Here is an 18,762-nt window from a genome sequence, read left to right as displayed (position 1 = left end):
CAACAAGATGAACCGTCAGTTGTCCATACACAAACAATCCCCGGCAACGGCGCCAAAAACTTGGTGCTGTTGCCGGATTTTGGCACTGATGTTACCGGACCAAAAGCTTGCTCAAAACTTGAACAATCCCCGGCAACGGCGCCAAAAACTTGGTGCGCGAAATTGTGATCACTACACAACTTTGCACAACTAACCAGCAAGTGCACTGGGTCGTCCAAGTAATAAACCTTACGCGAGTAAGGGTCGATCCCACGGAGATTGTTGGTATGAAGCAAGCTATGGTCACCTTGTAAATCTCAGTCAGGCAGACTCAATTGGGTATAGTGATGTACGAATAAAACATAAAAGATAAAGATAGAGGTACTTATGTAATTCATTGGTAGGAACTTCAGATAAGCGTATGAAGATGCCTTCCCTTCCGTCTCTCTGCTTTCCTACTGTCTTCATCCAATCCTTCTTACTCCTTTCCATGGCGTTGAGAGCGCGCCAATTGGGCTTCTGTAGCTCCAGAAAATCCACTTCGAGTGCAGGGAGGTCAGAATCCAACAGCATCTGCAGTCCTTTTCAGTCTCTGAATCAGATTTTTGCTCAGGTCCCTTAATTTTAGCCAGAAAATACCTGAAATCACAGAAAAACACACAAACTCATAGTAAAGTCCAGAAAAGTGAATTTTAACTAAAAACTAATAAAAAATATACTAAGAACTCAACTAAAACTACCAAAAACATACTAAAAACAATGCCAAAAAGCGTACAAATTATCCGCTCATCAAAGACTCCGGTCCAGGAATTAGACATGGCTTCACAGCCAGCCAAGCTTTCAAAGAAAGCTTCGGTCCAAAACACTAGACATGGCCAATGGCCAGCCAAGCCTTAGCAGATCATTGCTCCAATAGCAAGATTGATAGAGATCACCAAGCTCTTGTGATGATCAGTTGAAACCTCGGTCCAATAAGATTAGACATGGCTTCTCAGCCAGCCAGATTTCAACAGATTATCATGAAACACTAGAATTCATTCTTAAGAACTCTGAAGAAAAATACCTAATCTAAGCAACAAGATGAACCGTCAGTTGTCCATACACAAACAATCCCCGGCAACGGCGCCAAAAACTTGGTGCTGTTGCCGGATTTTGGCACTGATGTTACCGGACCAAAAGCTTGCTCAAAACTTGAACAATCCCCGGCAACGGCGCCAAAAACTTGGTGCGCGAAATTGTGATCACTACACAACTTTGCACAACTAACCAGCAAGTGCACTGGGTCGTCCAAGTAATAAACCTTACGCGAGTAAGGGTCGATCCCACGGAGATTGTTGGTATGAAGCAAGCTATGGTCACCTTGTAAATCTCAGTCAGGCAGACTCAATTGGGTATAGTGATGTACGAATAAAACATAAAGATAAAGATAGAGGTACTTATGTAATTCATTGGTAGGAACTTCAGATAAGCGTATGAAGATGCCTTCCCTTCCGTCTCTCTGCTTTCCTACTGTCTTCATCCAATCCTTCTTACTCCTTTCCATGGCGTTGAGAGCGCGCCAATTGGGCTTCTGTAGCTCCAGAAAATCCACTTCGAGTGCAGGGAGGTCAGAATCCAACAGCATCTGCAGTCCTTTTCAGTCTCTGAATCAGATTTTTGCTCAGGTCCCTTAATTTTAGCCAGAAAATACCTGAAATCACAGAAAAACACACAAACTCATAGTAAAGTCCAGAAAAGTGAATTTTAACTAAAAACTAATAAAAATATACTAAGAACTCAACTAAAACTACTAAAAACATACTAAAAACAATGCCAAAAAGGGTACAAATTATCCGCTCATCACTAGTTCAGTGACGGGTCTAACCCCACTGATGAGCGGATAATTTGTACGCTTTTTGGCATTGTTTTTAGTATGTTTTTGGTAGTTTTAGTTGAGTTCTTAGTATATTTTTATTAGTTTTTAGTTAAAATTTACTTTTCTGGACTTTACTATGAGTTTGTGTGTTTTTCTGTGATTTCAGGTATTTTCTGGCTGAAATTGAGGGATCTGAGCAAAAATCTGATCCAGAGACTCAAAAGGACTGCAGATGCTGTTGGATTCTGACCTCCCTGCACTCGAAATGGATTTTCTGGAGCTACAGAAGCCCAATTGGCGCGCTCTCAACGGCGTTGGAAAGTAGACATCCTGGGCTTTCCAGCAATATATGATAGTCCATACTTTGCCCAAGATTTGATGGCCCAAACCGGCGTTCAAAGTCACCTCAAGAAATTCCAGCGTTAAACGCCGGAACTGGCACCTAAATGGGAGTTAAACGCCCAAACTGGCATAAAAGCTGGCGTTTAACTCCAAGAGGAGTCTCTACACGAAAATGCTTCATTGCTCAGCCCAAGCACACACCAAGTGGGCCCGGAAGTGGATTTTTATGTCATTTACTCATCTCTGTACACCCTAGGTTACTAGTTTTCTATAAGTAGGACCTTTTACTATTGTATTTTCATCTTTTGATCATGTTTTGATGATTAAACCCTCCTTGGGAGGCTGGCCATTCGGCCATGCCTAGAATTTGTTCTTATATATTTTCAACGGTGGAGTTTCTACACACCATAGATTAAGGTGTGGAGCTCTGCTGTACCTCGAGTATTAATGCAATTACTATTGTTCTTCCATTCAATTCCGCTTGTTCTTGTTCTAAGATATCACTTGTTCTTCAACTTGATGAATGTGATGATCCGTGACACTCATCATCATTCTCACTTATGAACAAGGTGACTGACAACTACTTTTGTTCTACAAGCAACCAAGGCTCTAGTGAATATCTCTTGGATTCTTTAATCGGAATCTTCGTGGTATAGGCAGGACCTGATGGCGGCATTCAAGAGAATCCGGAAGGTCTAAACCTTGTCTGTGGTATTCTGAGTAGGATTCAATGACTGAATGACTGTGACGTGCTTCAAACTCCTAGCAGGCGGGTGTTAGTGACAGACGCAAAAGTATCAATGGATATTATTCCGGCCTGACCGAGAACCGACAGCTGAATTCCGCTATGCCGTGACAGGACATATGCAATCGCTTTCACTGAGAGGATGGGAGGTAGCCACTGACAATGGTGAAACCCTACACGAGCTTGCCATGGAAAGGAGTAAGAAGGATTGGATGAAGACAGTAGGAAAGTAGAGAGACGGAAGGGAAGGCATCTTCATACGCTTATCTGAAGTTCCTACCAATGAATTACATAAGTACCTCTATCTTTATCTTTGTGTTTTATGCGTTTATCACTATACCCAATTGAGTTTGCCTGACTGAGATTTACAAGGTGACCATAGCTTGCTTCATACCAACAATCTCCGTGGGATCGACCCTTACTCACGTAAGGTATTACTTGGACGACCCAGTGCACTTGCTGGTTAGTTGTGTGAAGTTGTAGTGATCACAATTTTGCGCACCAAGTTTTTGGCGCCGTTGCCGGGGATTGTTCTTGTGTATGGACAACTGACGGTTCATCTTGTTGCTTAGATTAGGTATTATTTTTCTTCAGAGTTCTTAAGAATGAATTCTAGTGTTTCAAGGTGATGTTCTTATCATCACCAAAGCTGATTGATCATCATCAATTTAGCTCTTGAATGCAATGTCCTGCTGAAGCTTAGCTAGCTATGTCTAATTCCTTTAGACTAAAGCTTTAGACTAACATTGCATGATTCCTGGAATTCTCATTAAGAATTTTGATACCTTTATTTTCCTTTTCACCTAATTTTCGAAAAATAACAAAAAAAAAAATTACAAAAGCATAAAATCCAAAAATATTTCTTGTTTGAGTCTAGAGTCTCATCTTAAGTTTAGTATCAATTGCATGTTTCTATTCTTATTGCATTCATGCATGTGTCCTCATTGATCTTCAAGTTGTTCTTGATGATTTCTTTGTTTTGATCTTTGAATTCTATTGACTTGAGTGTTTTGTTATATGCATTCTCATTTTGTTAGTGTCAATGGTATACAAACTGCTAAGTTTGGTGTCTTGCATGCATTGTTATTTGATTTTAGTTGCATTTTGATTATTCCTCATTATTAAAAATCCAAAAATATTTTTTATTTGTGTCTTTTCAAGTCAATAATACAGAGAATTGAAGATTCAGAACATACTGCAGAGGAATCACACAGAAAAAGCTGGGCATTCAAAAATGCCCAGTGAAGAAGACAGACTGGCGTTTAAACGCCAGCCAGGGTGCCTGGTTGGGCGTTTAACGCCCAAAAGGGTAGTAGTTTGGGCGTTAAACGCCAGAATGTGCACCATTCTGGGCGTTTAACGCCAGGATGGCACAAGGGGGAAGATTTTGTTTTCAAAATCAATTTTTTTCAAGTTTTCAAAGTTTTTCAAAATCAAATCTTTTTCAAATCATATCTTTTCAATCAAATGTTTTCAAAATCAATTTCTTTCCTTTTTCAAAGATACTTACTAACAATTAATGATTTGATTGAACATTTTTTGCCTTTTCTGTTGAGAAAGGTTTTATGTTTGAATCATATCTTTTTTTGTTAAGCAAGTCATTAATTTTTAAAATCATATCTTTTCAAATTGTTTTCAAATCATATCTTTTTAAAATTGTTTTCAAATCATATCTTTTTAATCACATCTTTTTCAAAATGGTTTTCAATCAAATCTTTTTGATTTCTAATTTCAAAATCTTTTTCAAAAATCACTTGATTTCTTTTCCACTCTTATTTTCGAAAATCAATTAAGTGTTTTTCAAAAAAATGTTTTTAAAATCTTTTACTTTATTTTCGAAAATTACTTCCCTTCTTCTCACATCCTTCTATTTATGGACTAACACTATCCCTTAATACAAAATTCGAACTCCATCTTCTTTGATAAGTTCGAATTTTCTACTTCTGTCTTCTACTTTTCTTTTCCTCTGACACCTCAAGGAATCTCTGTACTGTGACATAGAGGATTCCATATTTTCTTGTTCTCTTCTCTTTCATATGAGCAGGAGCAGAAACAAAGGCATTCTTGTTGAAGCTGACCCTGAACCTGAAAGGACCTTGAAGAGAAAGCTAAGAGAAGCCAAAGCACAACTCTCTTTAGAGACCTGACCGAATTCTTCAAAGAAGAAGAACACATGGCAGCCGAAAACAACAACAATGCAAACAATGCAAGGAAGGTGCTGGGTGACTTTACTGCACCTACTCCCGACTTTTATGGGAGAAGCATCTCTATCCCTGCCATTGGAGCAAACAACTTTGAGCTTAAGCCTCAATTAGTTTCTCTAATGCAACAGAATTGCAAGTTCCATGGACTTCCAATGGAAGATCCTCATCAGTTTTTAGCTGAATTCTTGCAAATCTGTGACACAGTCAAGACTAATGGGGTTGACCCTGAGGTCTACAGACTGCTGCTATTCCCTTTTGCTGTAAGAGACAGAGCTAGAATATGGTTGGATTCACAACCTAAAGATAGCCTGAACTCTTGGGAAAAGCTAGTCAATGCCTTCTTGGCAAAGTTCTTTCCACCTCAAAAATGGAGTAAGCTTAGAGTGGAAGTCCAAACCTTCAGACAGAAGGATGGCAAATCCCTCTATGAAGCTTGGGAAAGATACAAACAATTAATCAGAAAATGTCCCTCAGACATGCTTTCTGAATGGAGCATCATAGGTATTTTCTATGATGGTCTCTCTGAACTATCCAAAATGTCTTTGGATAGCTCTGCTGGAGGATCTCTTCATCTGAAGAAGACGCCTACAGAAGCTCAGGAACTAATTGAAATGGTTGCAAATAACCAATTCATGTACACTTCTGAAAGAAATCCTGTGAACACTGGGACTAGTCAGAAGGAAGGAGTTCTTGAGATTGATACTCTGAATGCCATACTGGCTCAGAATAAGATATTGACTCAACAAGTCAATTTGATTTCTCAAAGTCTGTCTGGAATGCAAAATGCACCTGGCAGTACTAAGGATGCTTCATCTGAGGAAGAAGCTTATGATCCTGAGAACCCTTCAATGGAAGAGGTGAATTACCTAGGAGAACCCTATGGAAACACCTATAATTCTTCATGGAGAAATCACCCAAATTTCTCATGGAAGAATCAAGAGAGACCTCAACAAGGTTTCAATAGCAATAATGGTGGAAGAAACAGGTTTAGCAGTGGCAAGCCTTTTCCATCATCTTCTCAGCAACAGACAGAGAATTCTAAGCAGAACCCCTCTGACTTAGCAACCATGGTCTCTGATCTAATCAAAACCACTCAAAGTTTCATGACTGAAACAAGATCCTCCATTAGGAATTTGGAGGCACAAGTGGGACAGCTGAGCAAGAAAATTACTGAACTCCCTCCAAATACTCTTCCAAGCAATACAGAAGAAAATCCAAAAGGAGAGTGCAAAGCCATAACCATGGCCGAATCTGGAGAGGAAAGAGAGGAAGTGAACGCCACCGAGGAAGACCTCAGTGGGCGTGCACTGAACTCCTCTGAGTTCCTCAAAGAGGAACCATGGGAATCTGAGGCTCAAAATGAGACCATAGAGATTCCATTGGACTTGCTTCTGCATTTCATGAGCTCTGATGAGTATTCTTCCTCTGAAGAGGATGAGTATGTCACTGAAGAGCAAGTTGCTAAATACCTTGGAGCAATCATGAAGCTAAATGACAAGTTATTTGGAAATGAGACTTGGGAAGATGAACTTCCCTTGCTCACCAAAGAACTGGATGACTTGTCTAGGCAGAAACTGCCTCAAAAGAGGCAGGATCCTGGGAAGTTTTCTATACCTTGCACCATAGGTACCATGACCTTCAAGAAGGCCTTGTGTGACTTAGGGTCAAGTGTAAACCTCATGCCCCTCTCTGTAATGGAGAAATTAGGGATCTTTGAGGTGCAAGCTGCAAAAATCTCACTAGAGATGGCAGACAACTCAAGAAAACAAGCCTATGGACTTGTAGAGGATGTTCTGGTAAAAGTTGAAGACCATTACATCCCTACTGATTTCGTAGTCCTAGAGACTGGGGAGTGCATGGATGAATCCATCATCCTTGGCAGACCCTTCCTAGCCACAACAAAGGCTGTGATTGATGTTGATAGAGGAGAGTTGATCATTCAAGTGAATGAAGAATCCTTGGTGTTTAAGGCCCAAGGACATCCCTCTATCATCATGGAGAGGAAGCATGAAGAGCTTCTCTCAAAACAGAGCCAAGCAGAGCCCCCACAGTCAAACTCTAAGTTTGGTGTTGGGAGGCCACAACCAAACTCTAAGTTTGGTGTTGAACCCCCATATTCAAACTCTAAGTTTGGTGTTGAGAGGTTCCAACACGGCTCTGAACATCTGTGAGGCTCCATGAGAGTCCTCTGTCAAGCTAATGACATTAAAGAAGCGCTTGTTGGGAGGCAACCCAATGTTTTATAATTAACTATTTTCTTTTGTTATTTTATCTTTTTTGTAGGTTGATGATCATAAGAAGTCACAAAATCAATGAAAAAAGCAAAAACAGAATGAAAAACAGGAAGAAAAACAGCACACCCTGGAGGAAGAACTCACTGGCGTTTAAACGCCAGTGAGGCTAGCAGTTGGGCGTTTAACGCCCAGTCTGGCACCATTCTGGGCGTTTAACGCCAGAAAGGGGCACCAGACTGGCGTTAAACGCCAGAAAAGGGCAAGAACCTGGCGTTAAACGCCAGAAATGGGCACCAGCCCGGCGTTTAACGCCAGAATTGGATCAAAACGTGATTTTTGATGCCATTGGGTGCAGGGATGACTTTTCCTTGACACCTAAGGATCTGTGGACCCCACAGGATCCCCAAACAACCCCACCACTCTCTCTTCTTCTTCACCCATTCACCAATCACCTCAACATCTCTTTCTCTTCACCACTCACATCCATCCTTCATAAAACACCACTTCTTCCCCTCTTTTGGCCGAACCACAAAGCCATCTCACTCTCCTCCATTTCTTCTTCTTCTACTCTCTTCTTTCTTCTTTTGCTCGAGGACGAGCAAACCTTTTAAGTTTGGTGTGGTAAAAGCATTGTTTTTGTTTTTCCATAACCATTTATGGCATCCAAAGCCGGTTCAACTGAGAAGGCATGACCTCAAGCCCATCACTAAGAAAAGGATGGAGCAAACAAGAGACCCCTCTCATCAAGAAATCCCTGAGATACCTCAAGGGATGCACTTTCCTCCACAAGACTACTGGGAGCAAATTAACACCTCCCTAGGAAAATTAAGTTCTAACATGGGACAACTAAGGGTGGAGCACCAAGAACATGCCATCCTCCTCCATGAAATTGGAGAAGATCAAAGGATCATGAGAGAGGAGCAACAAAGACAAGGAAGAGACATTGAGGAGCTCAAGCACTCCATAGGATCTTCAAGAAGAAGAAAGAGCCGCCATCACTAAGGTGGACCCGTTCCTTAATCTCCTTGTTCTTTATTTTTCTGTTTTTCGAATTTTAGTGCTTTATGTTTATCCATGTTTGTGTCTTATGATCATTAGTGTCTTAGTGTCTATGCCTTAAAGCTATGAATATGAATCCATCACCTTTCTTAAATGAAAACTGTTTTTATCACAAAAGAACAAGAAGTACAGGATTTCAAATTCATCTTTAAAACTAGCTTAATTAGTTTGATGTGGTGACAATACTTTTTGAATTCTGAATGTATGCTTAAACAGTGCATATGTCTTTTGAATTTGTGATTCATGAATGTTAAAATTGTTGGCTCTTGAAAGAATGATGAAAAAGGAGACATGTTACTGAGGATCTAAAAAATCATAAAAATGATTCTTGAAGCAAGAAAAAGCAGTGAATACAAAAGAAAAAAAAAAGAGAAGGAGAAAAACGAAAAAAAAAGGGGGAGAAAGAGAAAAAGAAAGAAAAAGAAAGAAATAAAGTTGTGATCCAAGGCAATAAGAGTGTGCTTAAGAACCCTGGACACCTCTAATTGGGGACTCTAGCAAAGCTGAGTCACAATCTGAAAAGGTTCACCCAATTATGTGTCTGTGGCATGTATGTATCCGGTGGTAATACTGGAAGACAGAGTGCTTTGGGCCACGGCCAAGACTCAATAAGTAGCTGTGTTCAAGAATCATCATACTTAACTAGGAGAATCAATAACACTATCTGGATTCGGAGTTCCTAAAGAAGCCAATCATTCTGAATTTCAAAGGATAAAGTGAGATGCCAAAACTGTTCGGAGGCAAAAAGCTACTAGTCCCGCTCATCTAATTTGGAGCTTAGTTTCATTGATAATTTGGAGTCTATAGTATATTCTCTTCTTTTTATCTTATTTGATTTTCAGTTGCTTGGGGACAAGCAACAATTTAAGTTTGGTGTTGTGATGAGCGGATAATTTGTACGCTTTTTGGCATTGTTTTTAGTATGTTTTTGGTAGTTTTAGTTGAGTTCTTAGTAAATTTTTATTAGTTTTTAGTTAAAATTCACTTTTCTGGACTTTACTATGAGTTTGTGTGTTTTTCTGTGATTTCAGGTATTTTCTGGCTGAAATTGAGGGATCTGAGCAAAAATCTGATCCAGAGACTCAAAAGGACTGCAGATGCTGTTGGATTCTGACCTCCCTGCACTCGAAGTGGATTTTCTGGAGCTACAGAAGCCCAATTGGCGCGCTCTCAACGGCGTTGGAAAGTAGACATCCTGGGCTTTCCAGCAATATATGATAGTCCATACTTTGCCCAAGATTTGATGGCCCAAACCGGCGTTCAAAGTCACCTCAAGAAATTCCAGCGTTAAACGCCGGAACTGGCACCTAAATGGGAGTTAAACGCCCAAACTGGCATAAAAGCTGGCGTTTAACTCCAAGAGGAGTCTCTACACGAAAATGCTTCATTGCTCAGCCCAAGCACACACCAAGTGGGCCCGGAAGTGGATTTTTATGTCATTTACTCATCTCTGTACACCCTAGGTTACTAGTTTTCTATAAGTAGGACCTTTTACTATTGTATTTTCATCTTTTGATCATGTTTTGATGATTAAACCCTCCTTGGGAGGCTGGCCATTCGGCCATGCCTAGACTTTGTTCTTATGTATTTTCAACGGTGGAGTTTCTACACACCATAGATTAAGGTGTGGAGCTCTGCTGTACCTCGAGTATTAATGCAATTACTATTGTTCTTCCATTCAATTCCGCTTGTTCTTGTTCTAAGATATCACTTGTTCTTCAACTTGATGAATGTGATGATCCGTGACACTCATCATCATTCTCACTTATGAACAAGGTGACTGACAACTACTTTTGTTCTACAAGCAACCAAGGCTCTAGTGAATATCTCTTGGATTCTTTAATCGGAATCTTCGTGGTATAGGCAGGACCTGATGGCGGCATTCAAGAGAATCCGGAAGGTCTAAACCTTGTCTGTGGTATTCTGAGTAGGATTCAATGACTGAATGACTGTGACGTGCTTCAAACTCCTAGCAGGCGGGGCGTTAGTGACAGACGCAAAAGTATCAATGGATATTATTCCGGCCTGACCGAGAACCGACAGCTGAATTCCGCTATGCCGTGACAGGACATATGCAATCGCTTTCACTGAGAGGATGGGAGGTAGCCACTGACAATGGTGAAACCCTACACGAGCTTGCCATGGAAAGGAGTAAGAAGGATTGGATGAAGACAGTAGGAAAGTAGAGAGACGGAAGGGAAGGCATCTTCATACGCTTATCTGAAGTTCCTACCAATGAATTACATAAGTACCTCTATCTTTATCTTTGTGTTTTATGCGTTTATCACTATACCCAATTGAGTTTGCCTGACTGAGATTTACAAGGTGACCATAGCTTGCTTCATACCAACAATCTCCGTGGGATCGACCCTTACTCACGTAAGGTATTACTTGGACGACCCAGTGCACTTGCTGGTTAGTTGTGCGAAGTTGTGTTTATGCCATGGTATTGAGCACCAAGTCTTTGGAGCCATTACTAGGGATTGTTTATGTTTTGAAAAGTATTGATCACAATTTCGTGCACCACCCACCAATGAAGGCGACGGTCCCCTACACCCGCGATAGTGATGGTGGTAGCTTCTAGCGACGGTGACGGTGGCGGCTTCCTCGCGTTCTGCCTCCCTCTCTCGAGGTCTCTCCTCTCTCTCAACAATGGCAACAAACTCCACGACTCCAAGGAGCGGTAATGTACATGGTGACAGGGCTTGATGGCGCTGGCGGCAACGAGACGCGATGACACGTTCTCTTTCTCTGTCTGTCTATCTCTCTTTTACTCTCTCCCCCTGTCACGTCGTCCTCATCTTCTCCTTTCTGCAGCAGCGTCGACGACAGCGGTGGCAGTGACACTCATCGGCGCCGTCTCCGTCTTCTTCTTCTCTGCTCTCTCTCTTCTCCGTGGGTGTGGGTGCATTTTTTTGTGTGTAAGAATGATGGTGAGGATTATGGTGCTGAGGGAAAAAAGGGGTAGCGGCTGAGTGTTTGAATTAGTGTTAATGAGAATGTGTGCGTAGTTTTAGGATAGGGTTTCTTTAAATTAAAATAGGTAAAGGTAGTGTAGTAATTTTATTAAAAATAAAAGGATAGAGTAATAATTTAAAATCAAATTAAATACAAAATAGTTATATTTAAAATACCATTTTATCATCAATTAAAAGTCTGAATATTCAAATTAAAGAACATAAAATTCTCGTTATTTTTTAATTACTAAAATTCTAAATTATAAATAAGAAATTGTCCGATTTATAGATAAAAATCTCTAAAAATATAATTTTAACTAAATATAACAAATTATAAATAATTTATTATTTAATTTTTAAAAATTTGGAGTCTTATGGGTTATACTTTGCTTCCATATTTTATATCTAGGATATAGTGTATTTGGAATATTTGTTTAACGTATTTTTGGGCACTGTATCTGAAATATGATTGTTTATGGATAAACGTAAATAAGCTATAGATTACACATTTTCGTAAATATTATATTTAAATAATTTGAATTAAAACATCTTAGAGAAAAGTAGGGGAGAAATTGAGGGAAAAAATTTTGAGAATGAAAATATTTTTAAAAATAAAGAATAAAAAATTATATTCAGATAATTGTATAATAAACATTTTAGTATAAAAATTTTGTTCGAACATATAAAAATATGCTGAAATATATAATAAAAATAATAGTAAAATATATTTTTTGTTTTTGAATTTGTCAAAATTTTTAAAATATTTATAAATTTTATTCCAAATTTTTTTAATTTGTATTGAATTTATGCAGACAGTTAAATTTTTAAGAAACTTAAAACTAATCTATCAATAATGCTTGATAAAGAAGAGCTAGTGATAGAATTTTATGTTTGATTTATTTGTATTGAAAATTATTCTTATGAAATTGTAGTTAAATTAGTTTTAACCTTTTTAAAAAATTAATTATTAGAGATATATTTAATATAAAACAAAATTTTATCGGACAAAATTAAAATAAAGTAAAAGTAAGTAGAATATGGAGCAGGGAGGCACTCCTGCTTCTACCCGCCCTATTGATATCTCTAGTTGCCCCCTCTAGTTTTGTCACTGTTGTCATACTATCCGTTGTTAGTCTATTCTCGTGCCATCATTATCGGTTATTGTCGCTTAATTTTCATAGTTGATCTTCTTTTGTTGTCGTTAATGTGCTCATCACCGTTGTTGTGCTCTATCGTCACTTTATGGTGTTTTCTCTCTTCTTTGATTTAACTCATTGATTAGGCTTAGTCTAAACTCTAAATTTAGTTTAGACTTAGTTTTAATATAGTCTAAAAATGTTAAAATTTTCATCAGTTTATAATTATTAAGAGTTTAAAAATTTGACATGGTCAACATTTAAGATTGATTTCCCACCAAAACAAACTTAATTTTTCCCTATCAATATAGGCTGCTATTTTAAAGTTTTGAAGACATACATACATTTTCAATTGGAGATATTGTGATGAGTGATGACCAAAAGTCATCTTGTTTATTTAAACTTTGTTGAGTCTGAAAAAGATTTTATAATTTATTGTGATGACAAATAATAATTTAATTTAAATAATTAATTAATTATATTTTGATTGATTGTGCTATAAAGTTTTAGATTTTGGATTAGTATTAATGCTGATTTATTCAAGAAAGAATCAACTATTAAGAACAATATTTGAAGAAATTATGAAAAGAAATTTGCAGCTGCCCAAAGAAAAAAAAAAGAATCAAGTCTTTATGGAGAATTATTTGCTACAATAGTTAGAAAAGAGCCAAGGTTTAGATATAAAAAACAGAATCAATTTTGAAGAGACTAAGGGAGAACAATTCAAAAATCCAACACTGCACAATTGAGTGTCTTTTTTCTTCACTTTAGTTTGTATTTGATATTTTGTATTTGATATTCAGTTTTTGAGTTTTCTTAATACTAAGAACAAGGCATATGATTATTTGAGAGAATATTTTAAAAGAGTCTATGAACAATAAGTCATAAATTAGAAAGAAAATACAACATAGTTTTAGTTTGTTCCCGTCTTAGTTTGTTCTATTTTAGAGAGTTTGTTTAGTCTGGGAATCAGTTTGCGAAGCATGATATAATGTTTTATTTGTCTTGGCGTTAAACTGGTATGATTTGTTTGTCTTTGTCTTTGTCTTGAAATTAATAATTGTAATCTCGAGATTGTTATAGTAAAATTCTACTATAATTATAGTAGAGATTGAACGTAGACTTCACTGCACATTGAGATTGAATCAGAATATATATTAATGACGTGTCTATTTTTTTCTCTTATATCTTCTGTAGTTATGAGAGACTAAATTGAAAAAATTTTCTGCTTAATCAATAATGCAAATAAATTTAAAAAGAGTGCATTGATTCAAACTCCTGTTTCTCAATGCGTATAAAACCTACAAACTTAAATCATATACTATACCAAAAACGCCATGTTATTTATTTGATTTATATACGTACCATAATTTGAACAACCAAAAGTACATTGAAGGCACCAGCCCAACTTTGGAGCATCTTCTAGTTTCAGCTTTTTCTATTATACATGCCCAAAGTTGTGCAGTATATAACCCTAGAGGTTTTATTCGTTGATATTGTATTTTGTACAAACAAGGGCATGGCGTTGGTGCAGTGTGGTACTTTCGTACAACGAAAAGAAAAATACTATGAACTTACATTTTCTGCTACAACAGTTTCTACGGTAAGGAAGAAGGGAAACAGAGGCATGTTGTGTACAGTGCATTCCCTTGTTTCTCTGAGCTACCTGTGGAAATTAAACTCTGCCAACTGGGGAGACTGGTGGAATTGGATTATAATTTATTGATGCTTTTCCTTGAAGTTCATACTTGATGTCATCATGCATGTTACTCATTTCTAAAAAAGTTGGTAGTTTTTGGCTGCTCAAAACGGCCACGGAAATGAAGAATGCCTGCAAATGATCAATCGTTGAGCTGAATTCTACCGAGTAAAATCCATCCTTCAGTGGTGCCAAAGTGAAAAGAGGTGTGCTTGGGTCTGCTCCTTCCTGAAAGTTAGGAAAATTGCTAGTGTTTTAAAGGGCGATCTATAATAAATAATTGTTTATATTAACTAGAAAATCTTATCCTCAATGTTTTCTCTCTTATGTTTTTTCTTAGTTTCACCCATAAAATAAATGGTGAGAGATTATATTTTACCCTCTAAAATGAAATACAAAATTTAGAGGATCCAAATCTGTTTCTATGAATTCACTAATTAGGTAAAGTATTGTGTATAATTTACAAATGTCAATTTACAATTTTTATGTGTATCAAAACACCATAAACATATTTTTTTGAATAAAATAATTTACATATGACGTATTTATTTCTAAAACTATACAATAGTGAACTATATTATTCTTCTCTCGCACAACAAATCTTTTCCTAATACACAGAAATTTTGTTTGTCTTTTTATGTCTCTTTTCTAAATTAGTCTTCTCTCGCTAATTCTAAATTTCTGACACTTTCTAGTTACTAAACACATTTACATATCTATTGATGGAAGATTTTGATAAAATAAGAAAGAATGAAATCAATGTTTTTAATGCATTGAATGTACAAAAACAATTTAAAGTTTGTGCTATTTATAAATCCTCAAAAATAAAGATTATACTTAAACACCGGTTAGAAAAATTTTACTGCAGAATCATCCGTGCATACCTGGACAAAGAGTTGGAATCTCTCATGTTGAGTTTTTGAAGTTCTTGGAACATTTGAACTAGGATTCTTGTTGGAGATAACAAGCAGTTTGCAACCAACATCCCAACCGCCACAATCACACGTTCCGCCGGATTTCCATCGGTAGATCAACGGCGAAGGCTCTCCTTTGGTTGGTTCACTATGCACACCACCTGGAAGAATAGCCGTGATGTTACCACACACATCTCTTTCTCCTGATATGCAAAAGCATCTTTGATCTTCCAAGCACTTCAAGCATCCCTTCTTCATCAAATCATAATCATGCACCCCCTCGCGGCTCGAGTTTTCACAAGGAATCTCCATAACAATGGCTGCAAGCTCCTTCCTCTTGCTGAGTTTTGATGCCTTTTGATCTGCATTGTCGATTTCAACTCCAAACAGGACATATTCTTTCACCATGCACTCTCTCTTGCTGTTCTGGTTGCTCCTTTGGTCGATCTTTCGGCTCGAACACTTCATCTGACCAACCATATTGTACACATATCCGCAGCTTTTATCTTTGCTTACATGACTCCTCCATCCACCACTCTTTTTCTTGATTTCGTTAACAAGGTAGAACGAAAAACAGAACCCTGCATCGTCCTTCTCCGGCGAGGCCAAACTTTTCATGGTAGCTGCTAGAACCTTTCTTTCATTATTGAGCAAAAATTTAAACAAAGGCAGTCCATTCTTTATTGTTAGCTGCAGAATCGCTTGAATTGAAGATCCTTTGCTTTTGTCAGCGAGCGGATTTAAACCTGTGATTGCTTGTGCTGCAAGACTACTTTCGTTTGAATGCTGTGTGTTGGATGCATTATGCTTCAACAAAGGATCAAATAACTTAAGAAAGGGAGTGGACCTTGTTCTCTTATGACCCTTTTCCTTTTCCTTCATAGAATTTTCTAAAGATTCAGTTGTCAATGGTCCAGATTTTGCACTAAGTTGCGGAGGAAGATCCTGCTCCTTCAAACTGAAACTTCTTCTCATCTGATCAAAGCTCAAGCTAAGCTTGTAATTCGGAGAAGAGTTCTGGCTATTCTGATCTGCCACCTCAGCAGTTTCTTGGCCATTCTCAAGCTTAATGTTTAAGACATCCTTCAAAAGGAAGATATCTCCAGGGTGTGAATCAACATCCGAATCCGAATCAGCAATGTGTTCCATTCTTTCTGAAGAAGTGGAAGGTTCATCGGTCACAGAAGTCAGTGTACTAGAATGTCGAATTTCAGAACACAGCTCTTCGGAGACCTCCTCTGGAAGGAAAGTGAAGAGGCTACTGTGGCTTGATTCCGAATTGTCATCATCATGTGAAGATCTTAATTTAGACAGCTCATAATAATCTGCAGTAGAAGAATTGAACTGCTGAACTCGGCGCGGCCGAAGCAGAACAATATTGCTTGGTTTACTGTTGAATTTCCTTTGGCCATCACCATCTGCATCTAATGTCTGAAACTGATCCATCATTTTCTTCTGAGAACTGAACGAAACTCCTTTGTTTTTCAGCCTTAGCGATGTATGTCGCCGCGGAGAACTCGGCTTGTGAATTCTCTCTTTTGTCCTGAGGATATGCTGCTGCTGCTGGATACCCTCCAAGCTCTTCTTAGCTTCAAAATTAACATCTCTACCATAATTTAAATTTGAATTAGAACCCAATGAGACTCCATTATGATTCCTAGACTTAGATGCAAGACTTTCAGTCCTCCACTCCTTTTGATGAGTCTTCTTCCGAAACGACTCGAATTCAACAGATGAAACATTTGAACTTTCAGGAAATACTTCCTTATGAGGTGCCTTGGAACCTGAAGAGTCCAATCTTTTCTTGTTATCATCAAGTTTTCTACCGCCACGAGCAATGTTAGATGACGTGCCGGGGGCTACTCTCGATGATGAAGCTTCGCCGGTATTGAATTTCGCGAAGCTGCTATATAGAGCCGGAACGTGCATTTCTCTGTTCTTCCATTTCTCAAGCCTTGACCAATCCAGAACCCCAAAATTCAAGGCCTTCCCTTGGAGGTTTTTGCCTCTATCCGCGCTGCGCTGGAGATAACCTGGCAAATTGGACATGTACTTAACAAGCTCATCACTATTAGTCCTCGAGCTTCCCTTGGCGCTCTTGTCGCGGTTCGCAATCTTTTTTGCCACATCTTTCACTGATTTATGATCAGGATCATTGCATTGTGGTGGAACAACACCACTAGATAGCTTTTTGGCTTTCATCTTATCTGGATCCTTTGGACATGGATGGTTGCTGAATTGGTGTAGAGGAGAAGGTTCCTTATTCGCTGTCTTGGCGCCACTTTGCTTTTTCGAGCTGTTCTTTTTTAGGTGTAAACTGAACCCCATCTCTTCAGAGGGGAATCAGAAACTCGTTACTTGCAAATTGTGTATTCAATGTTGAGACATAACATTAACATATACTTAAATTTCACTCTGATGTTTCACCAAATATGCTGCAGCGTTCGTAGTTTCTTTCTCCAATAGGGAAAATTATCTATCTGCAAGAAAATGTTCACAATAAATTCAGTTCCATTGAAAGGGACTAATCAAGTTGTAAAAACATAGATGCAAATGCAAGAATATGTTGAGAACATTACAAATCAGCAAATAAATTTAACAAATTCCTAGAAGTACTAAACAATACTCCGAAACATGTTAGTTGTAAGATGTAGTCAATCGCACCTTTTACAAAGAGACTTGCTTCCTTCGTTCTAACACTAACTAGATGATTCAAATATCAATACTAAAGACAAAAAAAAAAAGGCAAATTGATAATGAATGGAAGAGAGTGTGAAAAGATTGTATTAAGTGTAGAAAATGAAATGCTGGTAGAGCTGTAGAAAGCATTCCCCACGTTCTAATACAGCAAGCAGAGATAAAAACGATGGATATCTAACTCGTTTCCTCGAACAACACACTACTACTACTACATTCACTAACCATTGGTGCCACTTGAGTTATGCGCAAATGATAGAGTACACATCATTTTGTTGCCATAGTGATTAATGAATGCGTTTTGTATCTATTAGGCACAGAGCCCAAAAAACAGAACACAGATTGCAGCAAAAGAAACAAAATAAGCATACGCAACTTCAATGGCTAACAACACTCGTGCAACACATGGAGAGTGACATCTTCGAGGGGCAATTAATGCCGAAACAACGATGGGTTTCTAATTCCCAGCACGTGCTCAGAAATTCGAAAGAAAAGAAGAGTAGAAAAAACAAAACACACACAACGTTGCAAAACAACATTGTCGGGAAAAAAAGGTTGTTAAAAACTTAAAAGCTGTTGTAAACAATCGACAAAGATCAAAGTTTTTGTGAAGAGTGAAAGAAATGAACTTACCGTTATTGGAGAAGAGAAAAGAATGGTGGAGAAGCGAAGGGAGGTGAGTTAGTTATGTGATGGCGGGAAATAAAGTGTGGTATTCGGAGATCCCGAGGATAGTTCCGAAAGGGTGGTTGATGGGGTGGCTTGAAAGATGGAAGAAGGAAAGGAAGGTAGATTGGAAGCGAAGTAAAGGAAGGAGAAAATAATCAGTGATGATGGCAGCACTTGTGAGTGTATTTTGATACACAATCATGATTCTTCGTTGTCATTCATCATCGTCATCATTATCATGGCTTCTTCCTACTACTAATCTTGGTGGATAA

The 18,762-nt window shown here is 38.1% G+C and overlaps 1 protein-coding gene across 1 annotated transcript; it reads right to left on the bottom strand.

The window, feature by feature from the left end:
- Nucleotides 1-13,878: 13,878 nt before the first annotated feature.
- On the bottom strand, nucleotides 13,879-17,555 carry LOC130976729 (uncharacterized). The gene is made up of 2 exons (XM_057901649.1): nucleotides 15,095-17,555; nucleotides 13,879-14,438 (listed from the first exon to the last, which is right to left on the bottom strand). Exons 1-2 carry the CDS (start codon nucleotides 17,450-17,452, stop codon nucleotides 14,187-14,189), a joined length of 2,610 nt encoding a protein of 869 aa, XP_057757632.1. The 5' UTR covers nucleotides 17,453-17,555; the 3' UTR covers nucleotides 13,879-14,186.
- Nucleotides 17,556-18,762: the final 1,207 nt, after the last annotated feature.

This window comes from Arachis stenosperma, chromosome 4 (genome assembly GCF_014773155.1).
Source record: "Arachis stenosperma cultivar V10309 chromosome 4, arast.V10309.gnm1.PFL2, whole genome shotgun sequence".
NCBI lineage: Eukaryota > Viridiplantae > Streptophyta > Magnoliopsida > Fabales > Fabaceae > Arachis > Arachis stenosperma.
The sequence above is the reverse complement of the archived record's forward strand: the minus strand, read 5'-3'. Positions and strand labels throughout refer to the sequence as shown.

Bases quoted from the DNA above. Each gene is read 5' to 3' on its own strand.
- LOC130976729 (XM_057901649.1), bottom strand. From the start codon at position 17,452: ATGGGGTTCAGTTTACACCTAAAAAAGAACAGCTCGAAAAAGCAAAGT. The intron at 14,439-15,094 runs GTATGCACGGAT...CCTAACTTTCAG, and splicing joins GATTCCAACTCTTTGTCCAG to GAAGGAGCAGACCCAAGCAC.